Raw genomic sequence first — 21,409 nt, 5'->3', positions numbered from 1 at the left:
TGGGACGGCTGGCTCAACACAGTGTGGAGTCTACCAAGGAGTCCCTTTAGCATATCAGCATTAGAAAAAGTATAATAAAAGTTTAGAAAAAATATACTTTACTTGGGAAAAATCGATTTGTAAACCATTAAGCTGTAAAATTTACATCTGTAAGTAGGAAATAAAAAAGTAATTGGCTCTCAGAATCTTCTTGAAAAGAATAAAATCAAATGAACTTTATTAAATTTACATAATTAAAATAGTACATTAAAAAACTTAAGTAGAATGATTAAAATATTTGAAGTCCAGAGTTGAATTTCAGAAGGTCAAAGTCTGTAATGAAAATGGTTGCCTTAAAATTAAAATCAGTAGCACTGTCAGCATTGGACCTGGGCTCTTAACATTCTAGTCAGCAAAAATTTGTGGTGGAAATTTCGGACTATAAATGCTGATGGAATGCAATACAGAATGATGTAATAAATCTTTTACAGCAGCAATGCTAATAAGCAGTATGCAGTTCCTACATAAACTTCTTTATCTTATTTAATATCTTCACTGTATTAGTTTAGAAAACCAAGTTAATTCTTTCTAAACAAAGACTGTCACATAACATTCATACCTAGGGCGATGCTTCACAAAAATAATGTGCATAATTAGCATTTATTCAGTGAGTAAAATACGGGAAATTATGCTAAATAATTGCATTTACCTTTTAAAAATAACTTTATGGCAAATTCTTATGTAAAATACATTATGTAAAAATGCATCAATACACTTAATTTTACTTAATATTTACACTATTTAAATGTTGCAACTTATATATAAGTATATATAATGTACTTACCTTATATTTAATATGTCCTGATTTAAGTTTTCAGCAGAAAAATTTAGCATGTTTTCATTTCTTATAACAAAATTATATCACATGATCATTTTGTATTCTTTTTTAAGAGGTAGTAAATTTTCCTTCTAAGTACATAGGATTGAAATAGTCATGAAAACAAAACTTTGTCTTTTAGTTTTATATTTTAATTTTCTAAATTCCTTTTTACTTCATAATTCTAAAGAATCACTTTCTATATATTGACACCTGAAGGTTTTCAAAAAAACTAAAGATCACTCTATTTTACTCTAAGACTAGTATCAGTTACTGAATTAAACCAAACATGTTGTGTTTTTTGATATTGGAGGTGGTACATAAAAAGGAAGAGGGGAGAAGATTGAGAACTGCACTACAGCAAATGTCTTGCTGCTTTAAGATAGCCATTTAGATGACCAGAGTTATGGGAAGACAGGTTCAAAACTCTCTACTACCTCCAAGTTCTTGCACTCCTGGCTCTTAGCTGAGTCTCCACAGTCCACACACACACACACACACACACACACACACACACACAAAATCTTCTAAGAAAAACTTGATAAAGAAAATACACTACTGTTATATATATCCAATTGATGTATATTGATTTAAATTAAATGTCTATAGTATAAGGGATGGAAAGATCCAAAAATTAAATAATACTAAAAAAAAAACCCATAGACTAGTACAGGAAGCAGATACAAGGCAGGTATCATGAAATAATTGAGACTACCATAGGCATAAACCAAAATTCTGTACATTAGACTGTCATATAAAGAAAGAGCATATGTAAGGAAAATATTTATAAAATATGCTTTACCTCAATACTAGGTACCAACAAAAAGTCATTTTTTTAAATGTTTTATACTTATTTCTGAGAGAGAGAGAGACAGCATGAACAGGGGAGGGTAAGAGAGAGAGGGAGACACAGAATCCGAAGCAGGCTCCAGGCTCTGAGCTAGCTGTCAGCACAGAGCCCAACGTGGGGCTCGACGCAGCAACCGTGAGATCATGACCTGCGCCGAAGTCGGTCACTTAACCGACTGAGCCACCCAGGTGCCCCCACAAAGTCATTTAGAATTGAGTCTTATGTAGGGGTGCCTGGGTGGCTTAGTCGGTTAAGCTTCCGACTTTCGCTTGGGTCATGATCTCGCGGTTCGTGGATTCGAGCCCCGTGTCGGACTCTGTGCTGACTGCCAGCTCAGAGCCTGGAGCCTATTTCAGAGTCTGTATCTCCCTCTCTCTCTGACCCTCCCCTGCTCACGCTGTCTCTCTCTCTCTCTCTCTCTCCTAGAAATAAATAAAAATATTTAAAAAAAAAGAATTGAGTCTTATGTGAATGGGCATTCACATAAAATATTTCCCATGAATCACCATTATCAGTTCAGAAACACTAAATTATTTCATCTTAATCACTAGCTTTGATATAAGAATGACCTTGGTTTAAAATCCTTCTGCTCTTTACTTGTTATATAATGTTAGCGAATGACCTAATCTCTCTAAGCCTTAGTTTCTTTACCTCACACAATTTTGTAAAAATCACATAAGATCATATGTATAAGAAGTCTGGCTTGGCTACATTTATTAAGCATGTTTTAATAAGTGACTTTCTAACAGACAGTCATATAAAATTCTTTAAATAAGAAACATTTAAGAAACTTTTAAAATTAAGAAAGAATTACTCCTGATATGCTCTACAATTTATCTTAAAGTGGAATATACATAAGTTAAAAATTAAAATAATCCAAACAGTATAATTTTTAGTTTGCTTAATTTGCTCATAGTCAATAATGTGATGCCAGTAATAATACCTCCTTACGATTGAGTGTCACAAATTATCCTATGCATGATATTACGATAGCATTGGTCATTCTCTTTAGATCAGTGGTTTTCAAATCTGGCTACACATTTGGAAGCTTCTGATATGTTCAATACATATCTCAACACACTAAGAGATTCTGATTTAATTTTTCTAAGGTATTATTCTTTTTTTTTTTTTTTTTTTNATGTTTTTTTTTTTTTTTTTTTTTTTTTTTTTTTTTTTTTTTTTTTTTTCTAAGGTATTATTCTTGTTCTAAAAGTTTTCCAAGTAATTCTAAGGTATACTTAGGCTTGAGAACTACTCATTTAGATTCTCAACAAAGCTTGATTTTTTTGTAAGTCATTTTACTTTGACCCTGTTCTTAAATTCTTCTCATTAAAATAAGAGTTAATGGACAAAGACACTGTAATTTTTTTGGGAAAGGCAGTGTATCATAGTGGTTAAGAACAAGGATTCTAGTACTACTGCCTAGATTTGAATTCTAACTCTATCACTAACTAATAGTGTGATTATGGGACAGTTATTTAAGTTTTATAAATCTCAATTTGATTATATGTAAATGGGCATTATAATATTAGTAGCATTTACAAATGTTAGTGTCCAATGAGTAAATGCATATTTAGCACTTAAAACAATAGCTTGCAAACAGCAGGACCTTTACAAGTGTTATCTAATGGGATTAGGAGGCCTAATGATAATTTTTATAATCAAAAGACAGGATACTCTGTTCAAACACAATACTTTTTCTCTATTCTGGATTGGTTCTAGAATAAAAGGCACTGGTCATTTAATTACTAGAATTCTACTAGACTTATGAATGTACACTATGTAGAAATATAAAATTAATAGTAAAAATATGAAAAAATTCTCTGATGATTGGTTCTGGTATTTGTATATATAAAAATTATTCACAGTATTTTGTATTTCATGTAGTTGAGTCTAATGTGAATGTCTATTCACATAAAATATTTCCCATGAACTACCACTATCAGTTCAGAAACACCAAATCATTTCATCTTAATCATGGGATTTGATACAAGAATGATCTTGGTTTCAAACCCTTCTGTTCTTTACTTATTATTTAGAACAAGTAAAGACTCAGTCGGTTGAGTATCCAACTTTGGCTCAGGTCATGATCTCATGGTTCCTGAGTTTGAGCCCTGCATCATGCTCTCTGCTGTCAGTGCAGAGTCTGCTTTGGATCCTCTGTCCCCCTCTCTCTTTGCTCCTTCCTCACTTGGGCACACAACTATTCTCTCTCTCTCCAAAATAAATAAACATTTAAAAAATGATTCTTCATAAAGGATTTTTATGCTTTGGGTTGATAAAATATAGGGCTAGAGAGGTAAATTAATCAAGTTCATTTCTTTAAAGAAGAATATATTGATATTAGAAAAAAAAGACATTGATCTTAAAGAAAAGTAATTTGGAGTTTATCTTATTCAAATGTATTTCTCCCCTTTGTGCTAAATCATTAAACCTCAGGAAAAATGACACAATTGTGTTGCCAAAAATATATTAAGCAGATGATTATGTAAATATAAAATCAGAGAAATCTGATGTGCATACGCTATTCCTGGTGACTAATAAAGTATGAAAATAAGAGTAGAATTTCATTTAAACTTGCATATTGTAGACTACATAAAAGCGCTTTCTCTAATAATAAAATTCTTCCATAAATACTTTTTAACTCACCCGTTTGGATCTCATTTCACTGGTCAAAGGACTAGATTCTTCAGAGGTATTTTTATTCCCTGCTTTAAGTACATCAGGAGAAGAAGGAACTATGAGTTTCATGTAAGTTTCCTTTTTGGCTTGATTTACCAAAGATAAAGGTTTCACATTGGACACCAATCCCGTAGACTGTATTACACTTGTGTGTTTGTTCACAGATTCCTCCTTTGCCTGAGAGCTTTGGAAAATAAATGGAAGCTGCTGTGACAAAACCTGAGGCTGCTTCTGCTGGGATTGGAATGATGGGTGAGCCTGGGACTCGGACACAAGAGGTAATGGCTGCTGTATTCTTTTTTCCTGGGCTTTTTCAGTTGCTTTCTGTCCATCTGCTTTTGGGTCTGAAATAGCATGTAATAGCACCTGTAAATAAAAATAAAAAGGCAAATTCTCAATATCCATTAAAACAAAGAAGGTCAAGCAGTTGGAGAAAAAGGGTACTTTATTTATTTTATTTAATTAAAAAATTTTTTGATGTTTTATTTCTGAGAGAGAGAGACATCATGAGCAGAGGAGGTTCAGACAGACAGCGAGACACAGAATCTGAAACAGTCTCTAGGCTCTGGGCTAGCTGTCAGCACAGAGCCCGATGTGGGGCTTGAACCCAAGAACCGTGAGATCATGACCTGAGCCGAAGTCAGGCACTTAACTGACTGAGCCACCCAGGTGCCCAAAAAAAGGGTACTTTAAAAAGTTTTTCTAATGACTTAAGAGAGATATATAAAGCTCACTAAAAAAATACACAAATGTCCCTTTAAAAATGTTTTTCCATCTCCTATTCTTTCTTGTGCAAATATAAGAACTAAAAGCAATGATTAACTTTAAACTTTAGGGACTTCGACAGTCAAGATAAACTAGTTAATTCCTAAATATGCATAATGTGTGGATACTGCCAACGAAACTATTTATACCTGGTTGTTACTTTTATGCTGTGCTTCGCTCTCTGAATCAGAATCATCATCTTCACTTTCTTCAATACTTTGATCTTCTTCTTCTTCTTCATCTTCCTCTAGATCATCTGAGTCACTACTACTAATGCCTTCACTTGAGGTGTCTGATGACGTACCCGAATCACTATCACTGTTGCTAGAACTTTCCATAGCTTTCTTCCTTGGTTTCTGGATAAAGACAAATTTTTAGCAAGACTTTAGTTTTGGAAAAAAATTCAAAGTTCAGTAAGAGGCATGCTCTTTTAATTTTCAAGAGGTATTTCGATTTCAAAATGTTACTTTAGACATGGATCCAATTAACTTATCTGATAGGAATTTTCCAATAAAAAGTACAGGCTCTGGCATGTATAAAATATTAGAAACATTGATATAGTATGTGTGTGTGTGTGTGTGTGTGTGTGTGTGTATACACACATATGACGGCCATGCTTCAAAATGTATGACAGATTAAAAAGATAAATTTACAAAATAATAATTCCAATTATGATAAAGGGTTACAGAAGCTGAAGTTCTATATTTAGCTTTAGTCTTCTATTTCATGCAGATAGTGAGTCAGTAGCCAAATATTTACATATAGCATGCCTAAAATACTCTTCCAGGTGCTGGACAACAATGATGTTTAAGACAGAGTCCTTGCCTTCAAGAAACTTACATTCTAGTGCTGGCAGTGGTAGACTAGACAAGTGACTAATATAAAAGCAAAATATCCATATAGGAGTAAGTAATGTAGAAAAAAATAAAATAAGTAGCTAAAGACTTAGAGGGCTGCTTTAACAAGGAACTTATTTTTTTATATTTCACTTCAGAAAAGATAGAAAATATGATAAAGAGAGATATTAATTACTGGAATCTTTAAGGCTCTACAGGAAAAATAAAATCCAAAATTGGTAGAAAGTGACACTGGGTCATGTTAAAAAATTTTTTGTGTTTAAAGGACAGACAATAGAGGTGCATAAAAGGGAGGAGAAATCATGAGATGAATTATAACTAAATAACTATATAACAGAAAAGTTACAGCTCTGCCAATGGGAAGACTGAAAAGAAAAAATACTAACATGGTACAGCAATAGATTGAGTGCAATCCAAAGTTACATAGGAACATTTCAATAGAATTTGCTGATGGATAAAATAAAGAATAAAATACAGAAAAAGCAGCAATAAATTACAAAAGCAATGATTTACAGAAGTTATGGTCATTACGGAAATATACCTTGTCACGACTAATGAGTTTGGGGAATGAAGACAATAATACACTTCCACAATGAGAAGCCAGGTTGAAGTGATAGTTACAAATTAGTACTCTTTCCTTTGTGCTTTCTGAAATTTAATTCAAAGAAAATAAAATGCATACGAGTGAAGAGAGTCACTCCCGTTGTGATATTCTGCATGCAATGGTACTCTATTAATTGCTCCAAATTAGCAACCATAATGCTTCCTTCAGAAACACAATAAACCAACTATTGGTTACCACTATTTTGAGCTATCTCTTTCCCTCAGATTAAATCAAGAGTGATGAGAAATAGTGTGGGTAACACAAGATGAAAAAGACCAAAGTAGTGATTAAAAGGAAACAACAGTAATATAGTAATATTAAATCCACCATTTATTTGACAGAGAAACAGCTTCTTCATTGTAACCAAAATCTGTTAGGGGTTTCCAAGCATGTATAGCAAGATTATGAAAATCATGTAGTCTAAACAGAAGTTATCACTTTTGGATTTACTAGAGGCTAAGAAAGGAAAGGAAAAAAAGGGAGATACAGTAATTTACCAGAGAAAAATAAACTCCTATTCCAATGACTAAGTAATCTGTACAGTTTTTAATTTAAAGGTGGAACGAGAAATGGAGTCTACATGCCTCAAGAGTGGGTCTAGAGGTGTGGGTTCTAAGGATTTAGAGTGCAAAATATTTACTTGCTGAACTTGTACCAGCAGATTCCTGACTCCCAATTCCAAACAGGACACAGGGATCTACATTAACAAGCACTTTAGAGGTGCATGGGTGGCTCAGTCAGTTAGGCGTCCGACTTCGGCTCAGGTCAGGGTCCCACGGTTTGTGGGTTCCAGTCCTACGTCCGGCTCTGTGCTGACAGCTAGCTCAGAGCCTGGAGCCTTCTTCTGATTCTGTATCTCCCTCTCTCTCTGACCCTCTCCTGATCATGCTGTCTCTATCTGTCTCTCAAAATTAAATAAAACATGGGGCGCCTGGGTGGCTCAGTCAGTAAAGTGTCCGACTTCGGCTCAGGTCATGATCTCGCGGTTCGTGGGTCCCAGCCCGGCATCGGGCTCTGTGATGACAGCTCAGAGCCTGGAGCCTGTTTCTGATTCTGTGTCTTCCTCTCTCTCTGCCCCTACCCCACTCGTGCTCAGTTTCTGTCTCAATAAAAAAAAAATATTAAAAGATTTTAGAAAAGAAAAATAAATAAACATTAAAAAATTAAAAAAAAACAAACAAGCACTTTAATGTGATTCTGATGCAGATGGTCTTTGCAGACCATACAATGACAGTATACAAAGAGTCTGTGCCTCTATAAGGTAACAAATTTAGTCCCCATATTAAAAAAAAAGTGTAGAATTGAATAGATACATCTAGGTATTAGAGGAAAAGAGAAAATAAGTTTCAGTATTACCAATTTCATCTCTTTAATCTCTATTAGTTGTGTGTGTGCGTGTGTGTGTGTGTGATTCTTTTGTAGTCACACACAATTAAGTAGTAAGTGTCTTTGCTGTCATTTAAAAATTTAATAATGAATCTTCTTAGGTTATCAAAAAGCGATAAAAAAAAAAAAGCTTATTAATCACTATCCCCACCCTATTCCAAGCTGGCAAAACTTTTAAGAACCCTCTCCTTGAACTTTCATTTCATTGTATACTTCTTTCTTTCTTTCAATAACAAAATAAATTACAAATTCAAGGCTATTATGTACCAGACATAGTAGCTCTAGTCTCTGGGGATCCAAGGGTATGACAGCAACTCCGGCCTAGTGGTAACAGGAAGCAGGGAATCAACAAACAATATAAATGTTTTTAGTGATACATACCACGACCTAAAATAGGATTCTTTGATTGATAGTGTGCTGGAGGTAAGGACGGGGCTAAAAATCTAGATGCAGTTATCAGGTAAGACCTTTCTGAGCTGAGACCTAAATGGAGAGTGAGAGATACTCACATGAAGATAAAAGTAGAGGCTTTCAAGACAGGGGAAAGACCAAAAGCAAAAGCCATGAAATAAGTTTGATATGTTCAAAGACTGGAAAATTCAGCTATCAGTTACAACATGGGGAACTGGAGAGAGAGAACCACAGGAAACAAGGCTGGATGGACTGGCAGCGGGCAGATCATATGATGTCTTGTAACCCTTGAGAAGGATTTGAGTCTGAGTGGGATAGGAAACTTTGGAGGGAGTGATAACATAGGATTATTTTAAAACCATAAAAACTCACTTATGTTTTAAAAAGACTGTCTGCTGTGATAACAGTAACTTGTTACTGACTTAGAATACCAGGAGTGGAACTTACTCCAACTTGAATTGTTTTATTATTTTTTTCCCAACAGGCTGTATGTGTATTTTAGTCTGTGACTAATATTGTTTAATTTAAAATACCTACATTTGTTCTAAATAATCACACATTTTATATGAGGAAAGAGGATTTAATGATTTTCAGTGAGCACTACAGAGATAGCAGGCCCCAGGAGGAAATACAGAAATTAGCTGAAGAACATTTTTTTCAAACTACACATGAATAAGGTTACTGAAGCAATGTATAAAAAGCTTTTGAAACTGGAAAATACTGTGTAAAAATTTTAAAAATTATAAGATTTTCTTCCTCAGTTCCAATGTCCTTCATCCCATTTTACCTGACAACCTACTATAACAAATTCATGCCAGACAATAACTTACCAGAGGCAGAGGTGCTCTTCTTCTGAGATTTTATGTTCTAGTATCCCTCACTTTGACAATCAATCTCAAGTGTCATTTTAACATAGATGCCTATAGACACCACCATGGTTCCTCAGATTTCAACACTTGATATCATTAAAAAGGTACCCCCCCCCCAACTTTTTGTACTTGCTTCAGGAAATATTTTTTACTTTAATGGCACTGATTTTGTTTAGAAATGTCAATGTAGATTCCTTATTAAAGCCAAGGACAGAGTCTATATCATACATATGCTGCTAAAGTCTTGCTCAATTCCTTGTACACTGTGGAAGCACTGAAGACTATAGATATTATTAGATTTTAGCACTACTTCTAAGAGGTACATTCCATACCCAACAGTGGAAGACACATTTTTTTAAGTACACAGAATAGATCACATGTTGGCCCACAAAAGAAGCCTCTATAAATTCAAAAAGACTGAAATCATATCATGCATCTTTTCAACCACAACAGTATGAAACTAGAAACAAACACAAGAAAAAGCTGGAAAGCACACAGCTACATGAAGTCTAAATAATATACTACTAAACGATGAATAGATCAACTAAGAAATCAGAGAGGAAATAAAAAAATATATGGAGACAAATGAAATACAACAGTCACAAATCTTTGGGATGCAGCAAAAGCTGTTCAAGAGGGAAGTTTAAGGGTGCCTGGGTGGCACAGTCAGTTGACCGTCTGACTTTGGCTCTCACAGCTGGTGAGTTTGAGCCCCGTATCAGGCTCTGTGCTGACAGCTTGGAGCCTGGAACCTGATTCAATTCTGTATCTCTTTCTCTCTCTGCCCCTCCCCTGCTTACGTGCTCTGTCTCTCACTTTCTCTCTCTCTCTCAAAAATAAATAAACACTAAAACTTTTTTTTTTAAAAAAAGGGAAGTTTTATAGCAATACAGGTATACCTAAAGAAACAAGAAAAATCTCAAATAAACAATCTCAATGTGCACCAAAACGAACAGAAAAAGATGAACAAAGCTCAGAATCAGTAAAAGAACAAAGACAATAAAGATTAGAGCAGAAATAAATGAAAGATACTAAAAAAAATAATAGAAAAGATCAATGAAACTTGGAGCTGGTTCTTTGAAAAGATAAATAAAATTGATAAACCTTTAAGCCAGACTCATCAAGAAAATAAGAAAGGAAAAAAAAGTAAACAAGAGAGGACTCAAATAAATAAAATTAGAGATGAAAGATGAGAAATAATAACTGGCATCACAGAAATACAAAGGATTATAAAAGAATACTATGAAAAATTATATGCCAACGGGACAACCTAGAAGAAATGCATAAATACCCTGAGACATATATAAAACTACATCAATAAGAAATAGAAAATTTGAAGAGATCAATTACTAGTCATGAAATTGAATCAATAATCAAAAGCTCCCAACAAACACCAGATGGCTTCACAGGTGAATTCTTCCAAACACTTAAAGAAGAGATAATACTTATTTTTTGCAAGCACTTCAGAAAAATTAGAAAAGGAAGGAAAGCTTCCAAATTCATTCTATAAGACTAATATTATCTTGATACCAAAACCAAGTAAAGACACTAGTAAAAGAAAAAAGAAAGAAAGAAAGCTACGGGCCAATTACTCTGATGAACACAGATACAAAAATCCTCAACAAAATATTAGCAAACTGAATCCAAAAAAAGTCACTCACCACAATCAAGTGGGATTTACTCCAGAAATGCAAGGATGGTTCAATATTCACAAATCAATCAACGTGATATATCATATTAATAAGAGAAAGGATAAAAAACATATGATTATCTCAATAGAGCTATAAAAGCATTTGACAAAGTACAACATTCATTCATGATAAAAACTATCAACAAAGTAAGTTTACAGGAAACATTTCCCAATGTAATAAAGGCCATACATATATGAAAACCTAGCAGCTAACTTCATATTCGATGGTGAAAAACTGAGAGCTTTTCCGCTAAGGTTAGGAGCAAAACAAGGATATTCATTCTTATCACTTTTATAATGGAAGCCCTGGTACATAGTCCTGGAAGTCCTAGCCATAACAATTGCCCAAGGGAAAAGAAAATACATAAAAGACATCCAAAAGAAGTAAAACTTCTTCCTTATTTGCAGTTGACATGTTACTATATATAGAAAACCTTAAAGATTCCACCAAAAAAACTACTAGAACTGATTAATGAACTTAGTAAAATTTCAGGATGCAAAATTAGTCTATAGAAAATTGTTTCATTTCTATACACTAATAATGAAGTAGCAGGAAGAGAAATTAAGAAAAACAATTCCATTTACAATTGCACCAAAAATAATAAAATCCCTAAAAATAAACCGAGGAGGTGAAAGACCTATATTCTGAAAACTACAAAGCATTGATGAAAGGAACTAAAAATGATACAAACAAATGGAAAGATATTCCATGCTCATGGACTGGAAGAACCAGTATCATTAAAATGTCCATATTACCTAACGCAGTCTACAGATGTAATGCAACCTCTATCAAACTATCAACATTTTTCACAGAATTAGAAGAAATACTCCTAAATTTGTACAGAACCACAGGAGACCTTGAATAGCCAAACTAATCTTGAAAAAGAAGAACAAAGCTGTAGGTATCACAATCCCAGATTTCAAGGTATAATATAAAGCTGCAGTAATCAAAGCAGTGTAGTACTGGGGCTCCTGGATGACTCAGTCAGTTAAGTGTCTGAGCTGATTTCGGCTCAGGTCATGATCTCATGGCTGTGAGATTGAGTCCTGTATTGGGCTCCATGTTGGGCATGAAACCTGCTTAATATTCTCTCTCTCCCTCTTCCTCTGCTACTCCCTGCTCCTGCTCTCGCTCTCTCTAAAAAACAAAACAACAACAAAAAACAAACAAAACCAGTGTGGTACAGGCAAAAAACAGACACATTGTACAATAGAACAGAATTAAGTCTGAAATAAACATACTTTTATGGTCAGTTGATCTACAACAAAGGAGCCAAGAAAATACAATGGGTAAGAGATAATCTCTTCAACAAATGGTGCTGGAAAAACAGGACACTTACAAGCAAAGGAATAAAACAAGACCACTTTCTTGCACCATGCACAAAAATAAACTCAAGATAAAGACCTGAAACCATAAAACTTCTAGAATAAAACATAGGCAGTAGTTTCTTAGACATCAGCCATAGAAACATTTTCCTAGCTATGTCTCCCCAGTGAAGGGAAACAAAAGCAAAATTAAACTATTAGGACTTTGCCAAAATAAAAAGCTTTTGCAACAGTGAAGGAAACCATCAACAAAACAAAAAAGGCAGCCTGCTGAATGGGAGAAGGTAGTTACTCATGGTACATCTATCTGATAAGGGGTTCATATCCAAAATATATAAAGAACTTAGTAGAAATGAAGATTAAAAAAACAAATACTTTGATTAAAAAATGGGCAGAGGACCTGAATAGACATTTTTCCAAAGAAGACATACAGATGACTAACAGACAATGAAAAGATGCTCAACATCACTCATTATCAGAGAAATCCAAATCAAATCCACAACAAATTATCACCTTACACTGGTCAGAATGGCTAAAATAAAAAAACAAAAGAAATAAGATTCACTAGAAAGGCTATATAGAAAAAAACCCTCATACATTATTGGTGGGAATAAATTGGTGCAACACTCTGCAAAACACTATGGAGATTCCTCAAAAAATTAAAACAGAATTACTATATGATTCAGTAATTGCACTACTGGGTATTATCCAAAGAAAATGAAAACATAAATTCAACAAGGTATATGCACCTCTATGTTTACTGCAACATTATTTACAATAGCCAAGACATGGAAACAACTGAAGTATTCATTAATATATGAGTGGATAAGAAGATGTGATGTATATATTACAATAGAATATTATTCAGCCATAATAACGAATGAGATTTTGCTACTTGCCACAACATGGATGGACCTAGAGATTAAGTGAAATCAGTCAGAAAAAGACAAATACCATATGATTTCAGCCATATGTGCAATTTAAGAAAGAAAACAAATGAATAAACAAAGAAAAGAAGAGATACATGTAAAAATTGACTCTTAAATACAGAGAACAAATTGGTGGCTACCAGAGAGCAGTGCCAGAGAGCAGGTGGGGAATGGGTGAAAAAGCTAAAGGGGATTAAGAGTACCTTTATCATGATGAGTACTACTGCTGAATCATTACATTGTACATCTGAAACTAATATAACACTGTGTGTTAATTATACTTGAATAAAAAAAAGGAACCCTTCTTTAAGAAGGTGAAGACAGCTTTATTACATATTTTTCAATTAAAAATACTAGTTTTATAAGTTAACAAAATACTATGGGCATAAGGAATGCATGCATGCGGAGAAAGGGGCAGCAGTGCAGAGATAGCTCCTTGGAGCTCATACTAATGGGAATGTCTAGGAAACAAATCATAAGATGAAGAGTGAAGAGCAGCTAAAGAGCAACGGATAGAGAGTATGACCCTGAAATCTATGTCCCTGGAAGCAAACAACCAAGAGTCTTTTATCACATTTGCTTAGTGGGTGCTTAGTGGGGTGGGTTTGAAGTGCTCAGTGGGTGGTATGAAGTGCTTGGTGGGGTGGCTTAAAGAGGAAAGAAAATGTTTGTGGCCTAAGTACAGTTCTGTTGAGTTTCTGTGATGGGTACCATCAGACTTTTGGCTTCACCATATGACCTTCCCCTAGAACTTCATATATCTTATTGTATTCTGGAAAACATTTATCTTCTTTTGAAAAGGGAACTAAAAGATCTAGAGGAAATACTTCTGTGAAATATTTTGGACAAAAGGAAAGAATTCTTTATTCAGTTGATTCTGGAAAATATATGGGGCTTGATGCTGTCTTGAAAAAGGACAAAAGAAAATTTTATAAAATAGTTCTTTAAGATTAAAATTGGAGCCTAGGAGGCATGTTGAAATCTGAAGATTTAAGGTTGGACCAATATCACCCATATCTTGCTGTGGTCCCCTTAATATTATAGATGGATTGGTAAAGAGAGTGATGTGTGCTCAATCACAAACTGTTGACTCTGTTCCTCCAGAAAACCAGGCCTTGAATGTGGTTTTTATAAAATTTAGAGATGACACTGCTCTAATTATTATCTTTGTTTCCAAAATGTTTGCAGCGATGCTAAGACTTTAATTCAAAATAAACCAAGACCCCAAACTGAAGAGGAAATACCCCTCACTGAAGAGGAAATGAGAGCAGACCAAAGTCACTAACACGGGTGCACTTACTAGAACTTCTGGATTGTTAGTTTGTATAGCTGGAGTTATCTCAGCTTACTTGCTTACATGCGTGAAACCTGGACTCAGTGGTAGACTACATCTAATAAAGTAGAAATGTCACAGCTTCCCTGGCATGATGTGGAGGAAAAAACCTAAAGGCTCTGAGTGACCAGAATATTGGAGTGAATTTACCATATGCAATCTGCATATCCACTGTACTCCTGAGAATACCACATCTATGGCAGATAAGGTCTAGTCAGAAGGCAGAAAACACATCAGCAATTAGAACAGGGGAATTCTATTATATAGAATTATTAACTACTGGGCACCTGGGTGGCTCAATTGATAGGACTGAGCATCCAACTCTTGATTTTGGCTCTGATTATGGTCTCACTGTTCGTGGGATTAAGCCCCGTGGCAAGCTGCACTAACAATGTAGAACCAGCTTGGGATTCTCTCTTACCCTCTCTCTCTCTGCCTCTTCCCCACTCATGCTTACATGTGTGCTCTCACTCTCTTCTCTCAAGATAAATAAACTTTAAAAGAAAATAATTATTAACTAGTAACAGAATATGAAATGCTAAGACAGACACACCTCTAAAGAATACTGAAATAACAATGTTTTTACTCATATATGTTATTTGAGAAACTTAACAGAAGCCCATGGGGAAGAGAAGAAGAAAAAACTAGTTTCAGAGAGGGAGGCAAACCATAAGAAACTTAAAAAAAAAATTTTAATGTTTTGTTTATTTCTGAGAGCAGAGAGAGAGAAAGAGAGAGAGAGAGAGAGCGCAGAGGAGGATCAGAGAGAGGCAGACACAGAATCTGAAATAGGCTCCAAGCTCTGAGCTGTCAGCACAGAGACCGACATGGGGCTCGAACTCATGAACCGTGAGATCATGACCTGAGCCGAAGTCGGACGCTTAACCGACTGAGCCATCCAGGTGTCCCAGAAACTCTTAAATACAGAGAACAAACTGAGGGTTGATGGGGGGAAGAAGAAAGGGGAAAATGGGTGATGGGCACTGAGGTGGGCCCTTGTTGGGATGAGCACTGGGTGTTCTTTCTAAGTGATCAATCTTGGGAATCTACTCCTGAAGCCAAGAGCACACTGTATACATTGTATGTTAGCTAAGTTGACAATAAATTATATTTAAGAAAGGAAACAGAAAACAGGGCTTACACAGTTGGGTCTAGGGAGAGCAAGGATACAGAAACCACAGGCAGCAGGCTCATCACTCTCTTCCCAGACCAGGGCCCCCTGGTGTGGGCACTGCATTGTGCAGCCTGCCTATACATTTCTGGCTGTGGGGAGGCCACTGTTGCAAGGCTTCTAGTCCCATGTAACCAGAGTTGGTGAGAAGGGAGAGTTTGCCACAATGTGTTTTCTGTTACTCAGCAAGGCAGCCTTGTGAGGGCCTAACGTGGTGCAGTTAATTACAGCTGATCACCTTGCATATAATACTCAGGTTCCAGCTGTTGAAAGCCTCTAGAGGCGGAAGAAACTCATGCAAAGGTGGGCAGGAAAAGGCCTCTTCCACCCACATCACTGCCTGGCATCCTAGGAGCCCACCCTTTAAATAAATATGTCTTTGTAAGTCGCTGGCTAAAATATCCCCCAGTAAGGATTATTGCAGTGAACACATAAAAATAACTTTAAGAGCTGCCAAAGTTTAAATGTTGCCTATCATCATCTCCCATGTCTGTACTTCAAACAAATGTCTGAAGATCCCCTTAAAAATTGACCTAAATCACAAAACAGGCATTGCAACTATCAAATAGCAAAGCAATAATAATAATAGGTACTATCATATGCAAATAATGATAAATCTATCTTCCTCTCGATCACTATCTCCTCTTTTTAATATTCATGCTCTATTGCACTGGCTTATTGGGCTTATCCGGATATTAAATAATGCAGCCCTAATGGGGAAAAAAAAGAATATTGAAATAGCAGATGTACGGAGTAGCCACTTACTGTAGGGCACAAGTACAGTACTAAAACAAAGGTAAAACTGGAAAAGGCCTCTCTCATCCAACCTCATTCACCCAAGGCTGAACCTCAGACTTTGTTGGAGAGAAGGTGGCTGTTGCCCACTGTCTGGCAGAAAAGCTAACTAAGCTATAACAGGTGAGGCTGGCAAATAGGGAACATGCCAGCTGGCATGCCAGGAAAGTTGCTGGAAACCTCCTAGTTAGGGTGCCAGTAAAATTAGCCAGAAGCCATCCACTGCTGTCTCAGTAAAACTTACTAATAGGGTACCTGCTGGGATGCCCATGAAACTCAGGAGACTGTGTGTCTCCTGAACAGAGCCCATGGAGAAGCTGCCAGTTGGTCACAAAACTACCCACTGGTAACCACGGCATAAGAGCAAGAAGAAAACACTGGAAACAGACACAGAAGCCCTTTCCTCTTCCAGGGTTTCTCTGAGATCCTCTGCTGATAAGGTCTAGCATTGTGTCAACTGGCAAAGGAGAAGAGGGTGAACTTAGAGCGGAAAGGCAAAAATTGATAACCTGCATAGTTGGGGATAAAATGAATTAACAATGTCCATGTGGGGATAACTGCTGAAACTGAATAATGGGTAGACAGGATTATTATGCTATTCTGTCTATTCTATATATTTGAAACTTCCTATAATAAAATGTTTTTTTTTTTTTAATTTTTATTTTCCTAAAAACAAAGGCTTTGGGGTCAACCTGCTTGACTTCAAATCCTGGCCACTTACTGGCCAACTATTTTGAGTCTCTGTTTCCCCACCTGTAATAACAATACCTAACTCATTAGAGGTATAGAGAGGATTAAAATAGGTATGATAAGTGGTAAGCTCTCCATAAATCTTAGCTATTAGTACTATTTGTATTATTTATACTGGTGCTGACAGTTTTAATTTTTAATAGACATAATATTAGTATCACACTATAAAAATAAACATCTGTAAAAATAGGAGTTGGTAATTCATAAGAAATTATTCCAGAGTCAGGTGGTTTGACTTTTAGAATGATCTGTTATATATTTGTCCTTGAAGGAAGAGTAACTTACTTTATCTTTTATTTTCTCAGCTCTAGCATCCAAAGGCTGGTTTTTGTTTTGTTCCTGATTACATTTTCGATTTCCTCCACCTGAGCTTATACTTTTATTTTGTCCCACAGAACTCGAAGCAGTAGTGGACAGTACAGGTGTGTTGATACCAGATACAGATGATGTACTGTTTCCATTTATTGACCCATTTACACCTTGAAAATAAAAATAAACATGTTTATACAAAAGAATATTAATCAGTCATAACAAGAAATTATATATGCTACAATATGAAGAGCTCTCTAAAACATTATGCTAAGTGAAAGAAATTAGACACAGAAAGTCACATATTGGATGATTCCATCTATAGGAAATGTTCACAATGGGTAAATCCACAGAGACAGAACACAAGTCAGTGGGTCTAGTGGCAACACAAGTTGCCAGGGTCTGGGGAGGGAAGAATAAGGAGAAACTGTTTAAGAGGCATTGAGTTTCCTTCTGGAGTGATGAAAATGTTTGAAATTAGATAGAGGCAGTGGTTGTTCAGCACTGTGAATGCATTAAATGCCACTGAATTGTTCACTTTAAAATGGTACTTTTATATTTAACTGAATTTTACTTCAATCAAAATAAAGTTTAGAAATAGAATTAAATGCAAATATTTCCCCTTTCAGAGCAAACTCACTGAAAAAACTCTTACTCAAGTGAAAAAAGATAATAATAAACCACCCAAAATGGTATTATAATTTTCAAATGCTTTTCTAGCAACAGTTATCAATTACAGAAATATTAATGATCATTTAAAAGAAAAAAAGTATTTGGATATTAATTCTGATTAATTTAATGCTGAATTACAGAAGAAATAGTATCTTATTTTGGGTTACACAAAGGAGATAATGAGATACAGAGGAAAAAGCAGTGGAGCTGGGATTTAGAAGGCCTGGGTTCAAATCCTGCCCATGCCACATTTACGTGTAAGCAGTCCTTGAATCACTTTTTAAACCTTGGATGTGAAATGAGAATACTTCCAATCTCTAAGAGTCATTGTAAGGATTAAGCAAGACAGTATGAAAAAGGTGTCTAGTACAATGTTATATAAATGTTATTAAATCTAAACTCTACTGAAAATAGGTATTAGAATGGAGGACTTCTAGTACATCACTTAAGTTAATATAAATACCTTTTTCAGGACCATTTCTATTACTTTTTCCCGAAGTCCTTGAATGGAATGAAGAAGAATCATGATTCTGGGCTGGAGGAGCAAACAGTGGTGGAATTCCCAGTAATGGTGGAAAGAAGGTTGCCCCTGTGCGAGTATGAACATCTGTTGTTCGCCACCATTCTGCACCTCAAAACCAAACACCAAACAAACAAACAAAAATACATGAATTCACTTTCTAGTTAATATAACAATGCTTGAAATTTTCAAGTTTCATCTTGGAACAAAATTGCTGAATTATACACAATTCTGATCATCTAACTATAACACAGAAGATTAGATGTTGTACACTCATCATTCCTCTCATTGAGGTAATATCCAAGGATTTTTACTTAGCAGCTCTTTGAGTTCAAGTTTATGAAGAATACAGGTAGTCTATGGTTTTAAAAATAAAATGGAAAACTTGGAATATTAAAGGACTACTTGACTCTTGGATAGCTTATACCATAATTACCAAAAGTAGTAAAGAGTACATTAATCTATTTTAAAACCTTAGAATTTAAGTTATGGTCTACAACCTATGTTAAGAATTTCCTTAAGTTATATACAATATAAATCTGGGTCTGATAAATCACAAATAATAATATAAAAACTGCTACTGTAAACCAGTATACCTCAAATGCATTTATGAAAGAAAATATTCTATACTCAAACAAAAACATAAAGATAGAAAAATCAGTGTGTGTTTTTTTCTAAGAAATGAGAAGCATTCAAAGATTTCCAAAACAAGCAATATTAAAATAGAAAAGGTTTATAAAATTCCTCCCCATCATTACAAATAACAATGATTGTTTTAATAATGTAAAATGATTCAAAGGTAGAAAATCATCAAATGTAATTTAGATGTTCAAACAGTGGCTCTTAGTTAAAAGTTTTAGAAAAGAAAAGAAGCCAAATTTTATAGAATATATTTTCCAAAAAGGATGAGGATTAAGAAGAGATTTGAAAATAATCCAGAAGAAAAGTCTTGTATTGCCCCATTTAAAATCTCAGAAATACGGGCACCTGGGTGGCTCAGTCGGTTGAGCATCCGACTTCGGCTCAGGTCATGATCTCACAGTTCATGGGTTTGAGCCCCACATCAGGCTCTGTGCTGACCACTCAAAGCCTGGAACCTGCTTCAGATTCTGTGTCCCCCTCTCTCTCTGCCCCCTCCCTGTTAATGTTGTCTCTTTCTGCCTCAAAAATAAATGAAACATTAAAATAAATTTTTAAAAAAATCTCAGAAATAATCTTTCCATTTGGCTAACCTGCCAGAGTGACAAATCATTTATTACCTTTGAGGCTAATCTTTGAAGAGATATGCTATATTTTTCTTTGATTGTAACCACCACAGGATATTGCAAGAAAAAAATAATACAGTATGTGAAACATTCAATATGGTCAGTGTACTGTATTATATGATCTTTAAATCTTTTGTAGGAATATCTCTTCTTAAAAATAGAATGTAATGCAATGTTCACCCTCATCATCTAATGGCAAAATCTGTTTGTTTGTTTGTTTTTTAAGTGAAATGTTCATAGTAGCTGCTATTCTAAAAGGTCTAAAAAACAGAATAAGCAGAAAACTGCAAAAGCTATTCTTCCACACTGCAGGAAGGCACTGCTAGCGAAATGACACCAATGCAGATTTAGCAGTGCCTGAATGATGGGAACTGAACCAAGAATAACCATACAAAGGCATTAATCATTTATCCACTGTTTAGATGAAAGAGGTGTATGTAGGTGGGAAGAAAGACTGTGTATTTGGAGCTTGTATCAGCAGAGTTGAAATCTATTATTATTTATAGGTCTGAAACCTAGGTACCAGATAGTTAATAAAAAGGAACTGAGGTTTCCTAAGGATATTTATATTATTTAATATAGAGTCTATAATTAAAGCATTACAGCTGAATGTATAGACTTCATAAATAACCAACAAATCAGTAAGGTAATCAAAGTATAATAAGATTCAAATATATTAGACATAACTTCAGAAAAAAAACATAACCATAACACTGTACTTTTGAGCATCACTATAAGTACACAATGGGGATTAGAAAAAAACTGGAAAATGAATATGGTATAAATAAGCTGACACTACAGGTAAAAAAAAACAGTAAATAAAATCAATCAAATAAAAATATGAAGATCGTATAGCTTCTGATTACAAACTTTACAACTGTCTAATATTTCATAAGAAATAATATAATTTTTGTTAAGCAACAAGCTTATTTATCTTCCAAGTTTAAGAAAAGAGAAAACCAACTTAGTCATTCACAAATTAGCTTGTTGATAAGATAAAATATACAAAATAAGGATTACATATCCCAGCACATGATAAGTTTCCGAATGTATTTAAATGAGGTAACAGCATATTAGTAACATTAATCATATTAAACTGAAAGAGCTTAATACTTTAGATGATATTGAACCTAGAAAATATAGCAGAATTTTAAAATCTTTTATACTTGATAGAGACAGATGCTTCAATGAAATTCATGGTAATATAATATAAAAATATAATGATCAAAAACTGTAAACACTAAAAGAGATTACTGTGAAATGCTATTTCAATATAAAATGGAAATAATATCACACTAATATCCATGAAATTATTTTGCACCATGGATCCAATCATCTGAAATAAATTATTCTTTATTTAAAATTTGTA

At 34.7% G+C, this 21,409-nt stretch overlaps 1 protein-coding gene across 1 annotated transcript in view; it reads right to left on the bottom strand.

Moving 5' to 3' along the window:
* Nucleotides 1-21,409, bottom strand: part of BAZ2B (bromodomain adjacent to zinc finger domain 2B) — a 384,241-nt gene that overhangs the window by 95,215 nt on the left and 267,617 nt on the right. Inside the window, exons 8-11 of the mRNA XM_077761009.1 lie at nucleotides 18,719-18,886; nucleotides 17,560-17,753; nucleotides 5,303-5,509; nucleotides 4,356-4,754 (exon numbers count right to left, since the gene is read on the bottom strand). Of these exons, the coding sequence (XP_077617135.1) occupies nucleotides 4,356-4,754; nucleotides 5,303-5,509; nucleotides 17,560-17,753; nucleotides 18,719-18,886 (968 nt within the window). The remainder of the gene's footprint in view (nucleotides 1-4,355; nucleotides 4,755-5,302; nucleotides 5,510-17,559; nucleotides 17,754-18,718; nucleotides 18,887-21,409) is intronic.

Source organism: Crocuta crocuta, unplaced genomic scaffold, assembly GCF_008692635.1.
Source record: "Crocuta crocuta isolate KB4526 unplaced genomic scaffold, BGI_CrCroc_1.0 scaffold153, whole genome shotgun sequence".
NCBI lineage: Eukaryota > Metazoa > Chordata > Mammalia > Carnivora > Hyaenidae > Crocuta > Crocuta crocuta.
Note: the sequence above shows the minus strand (reverse complement) of the source record. Positions and strands in the feature narration are given on the sequence as shown.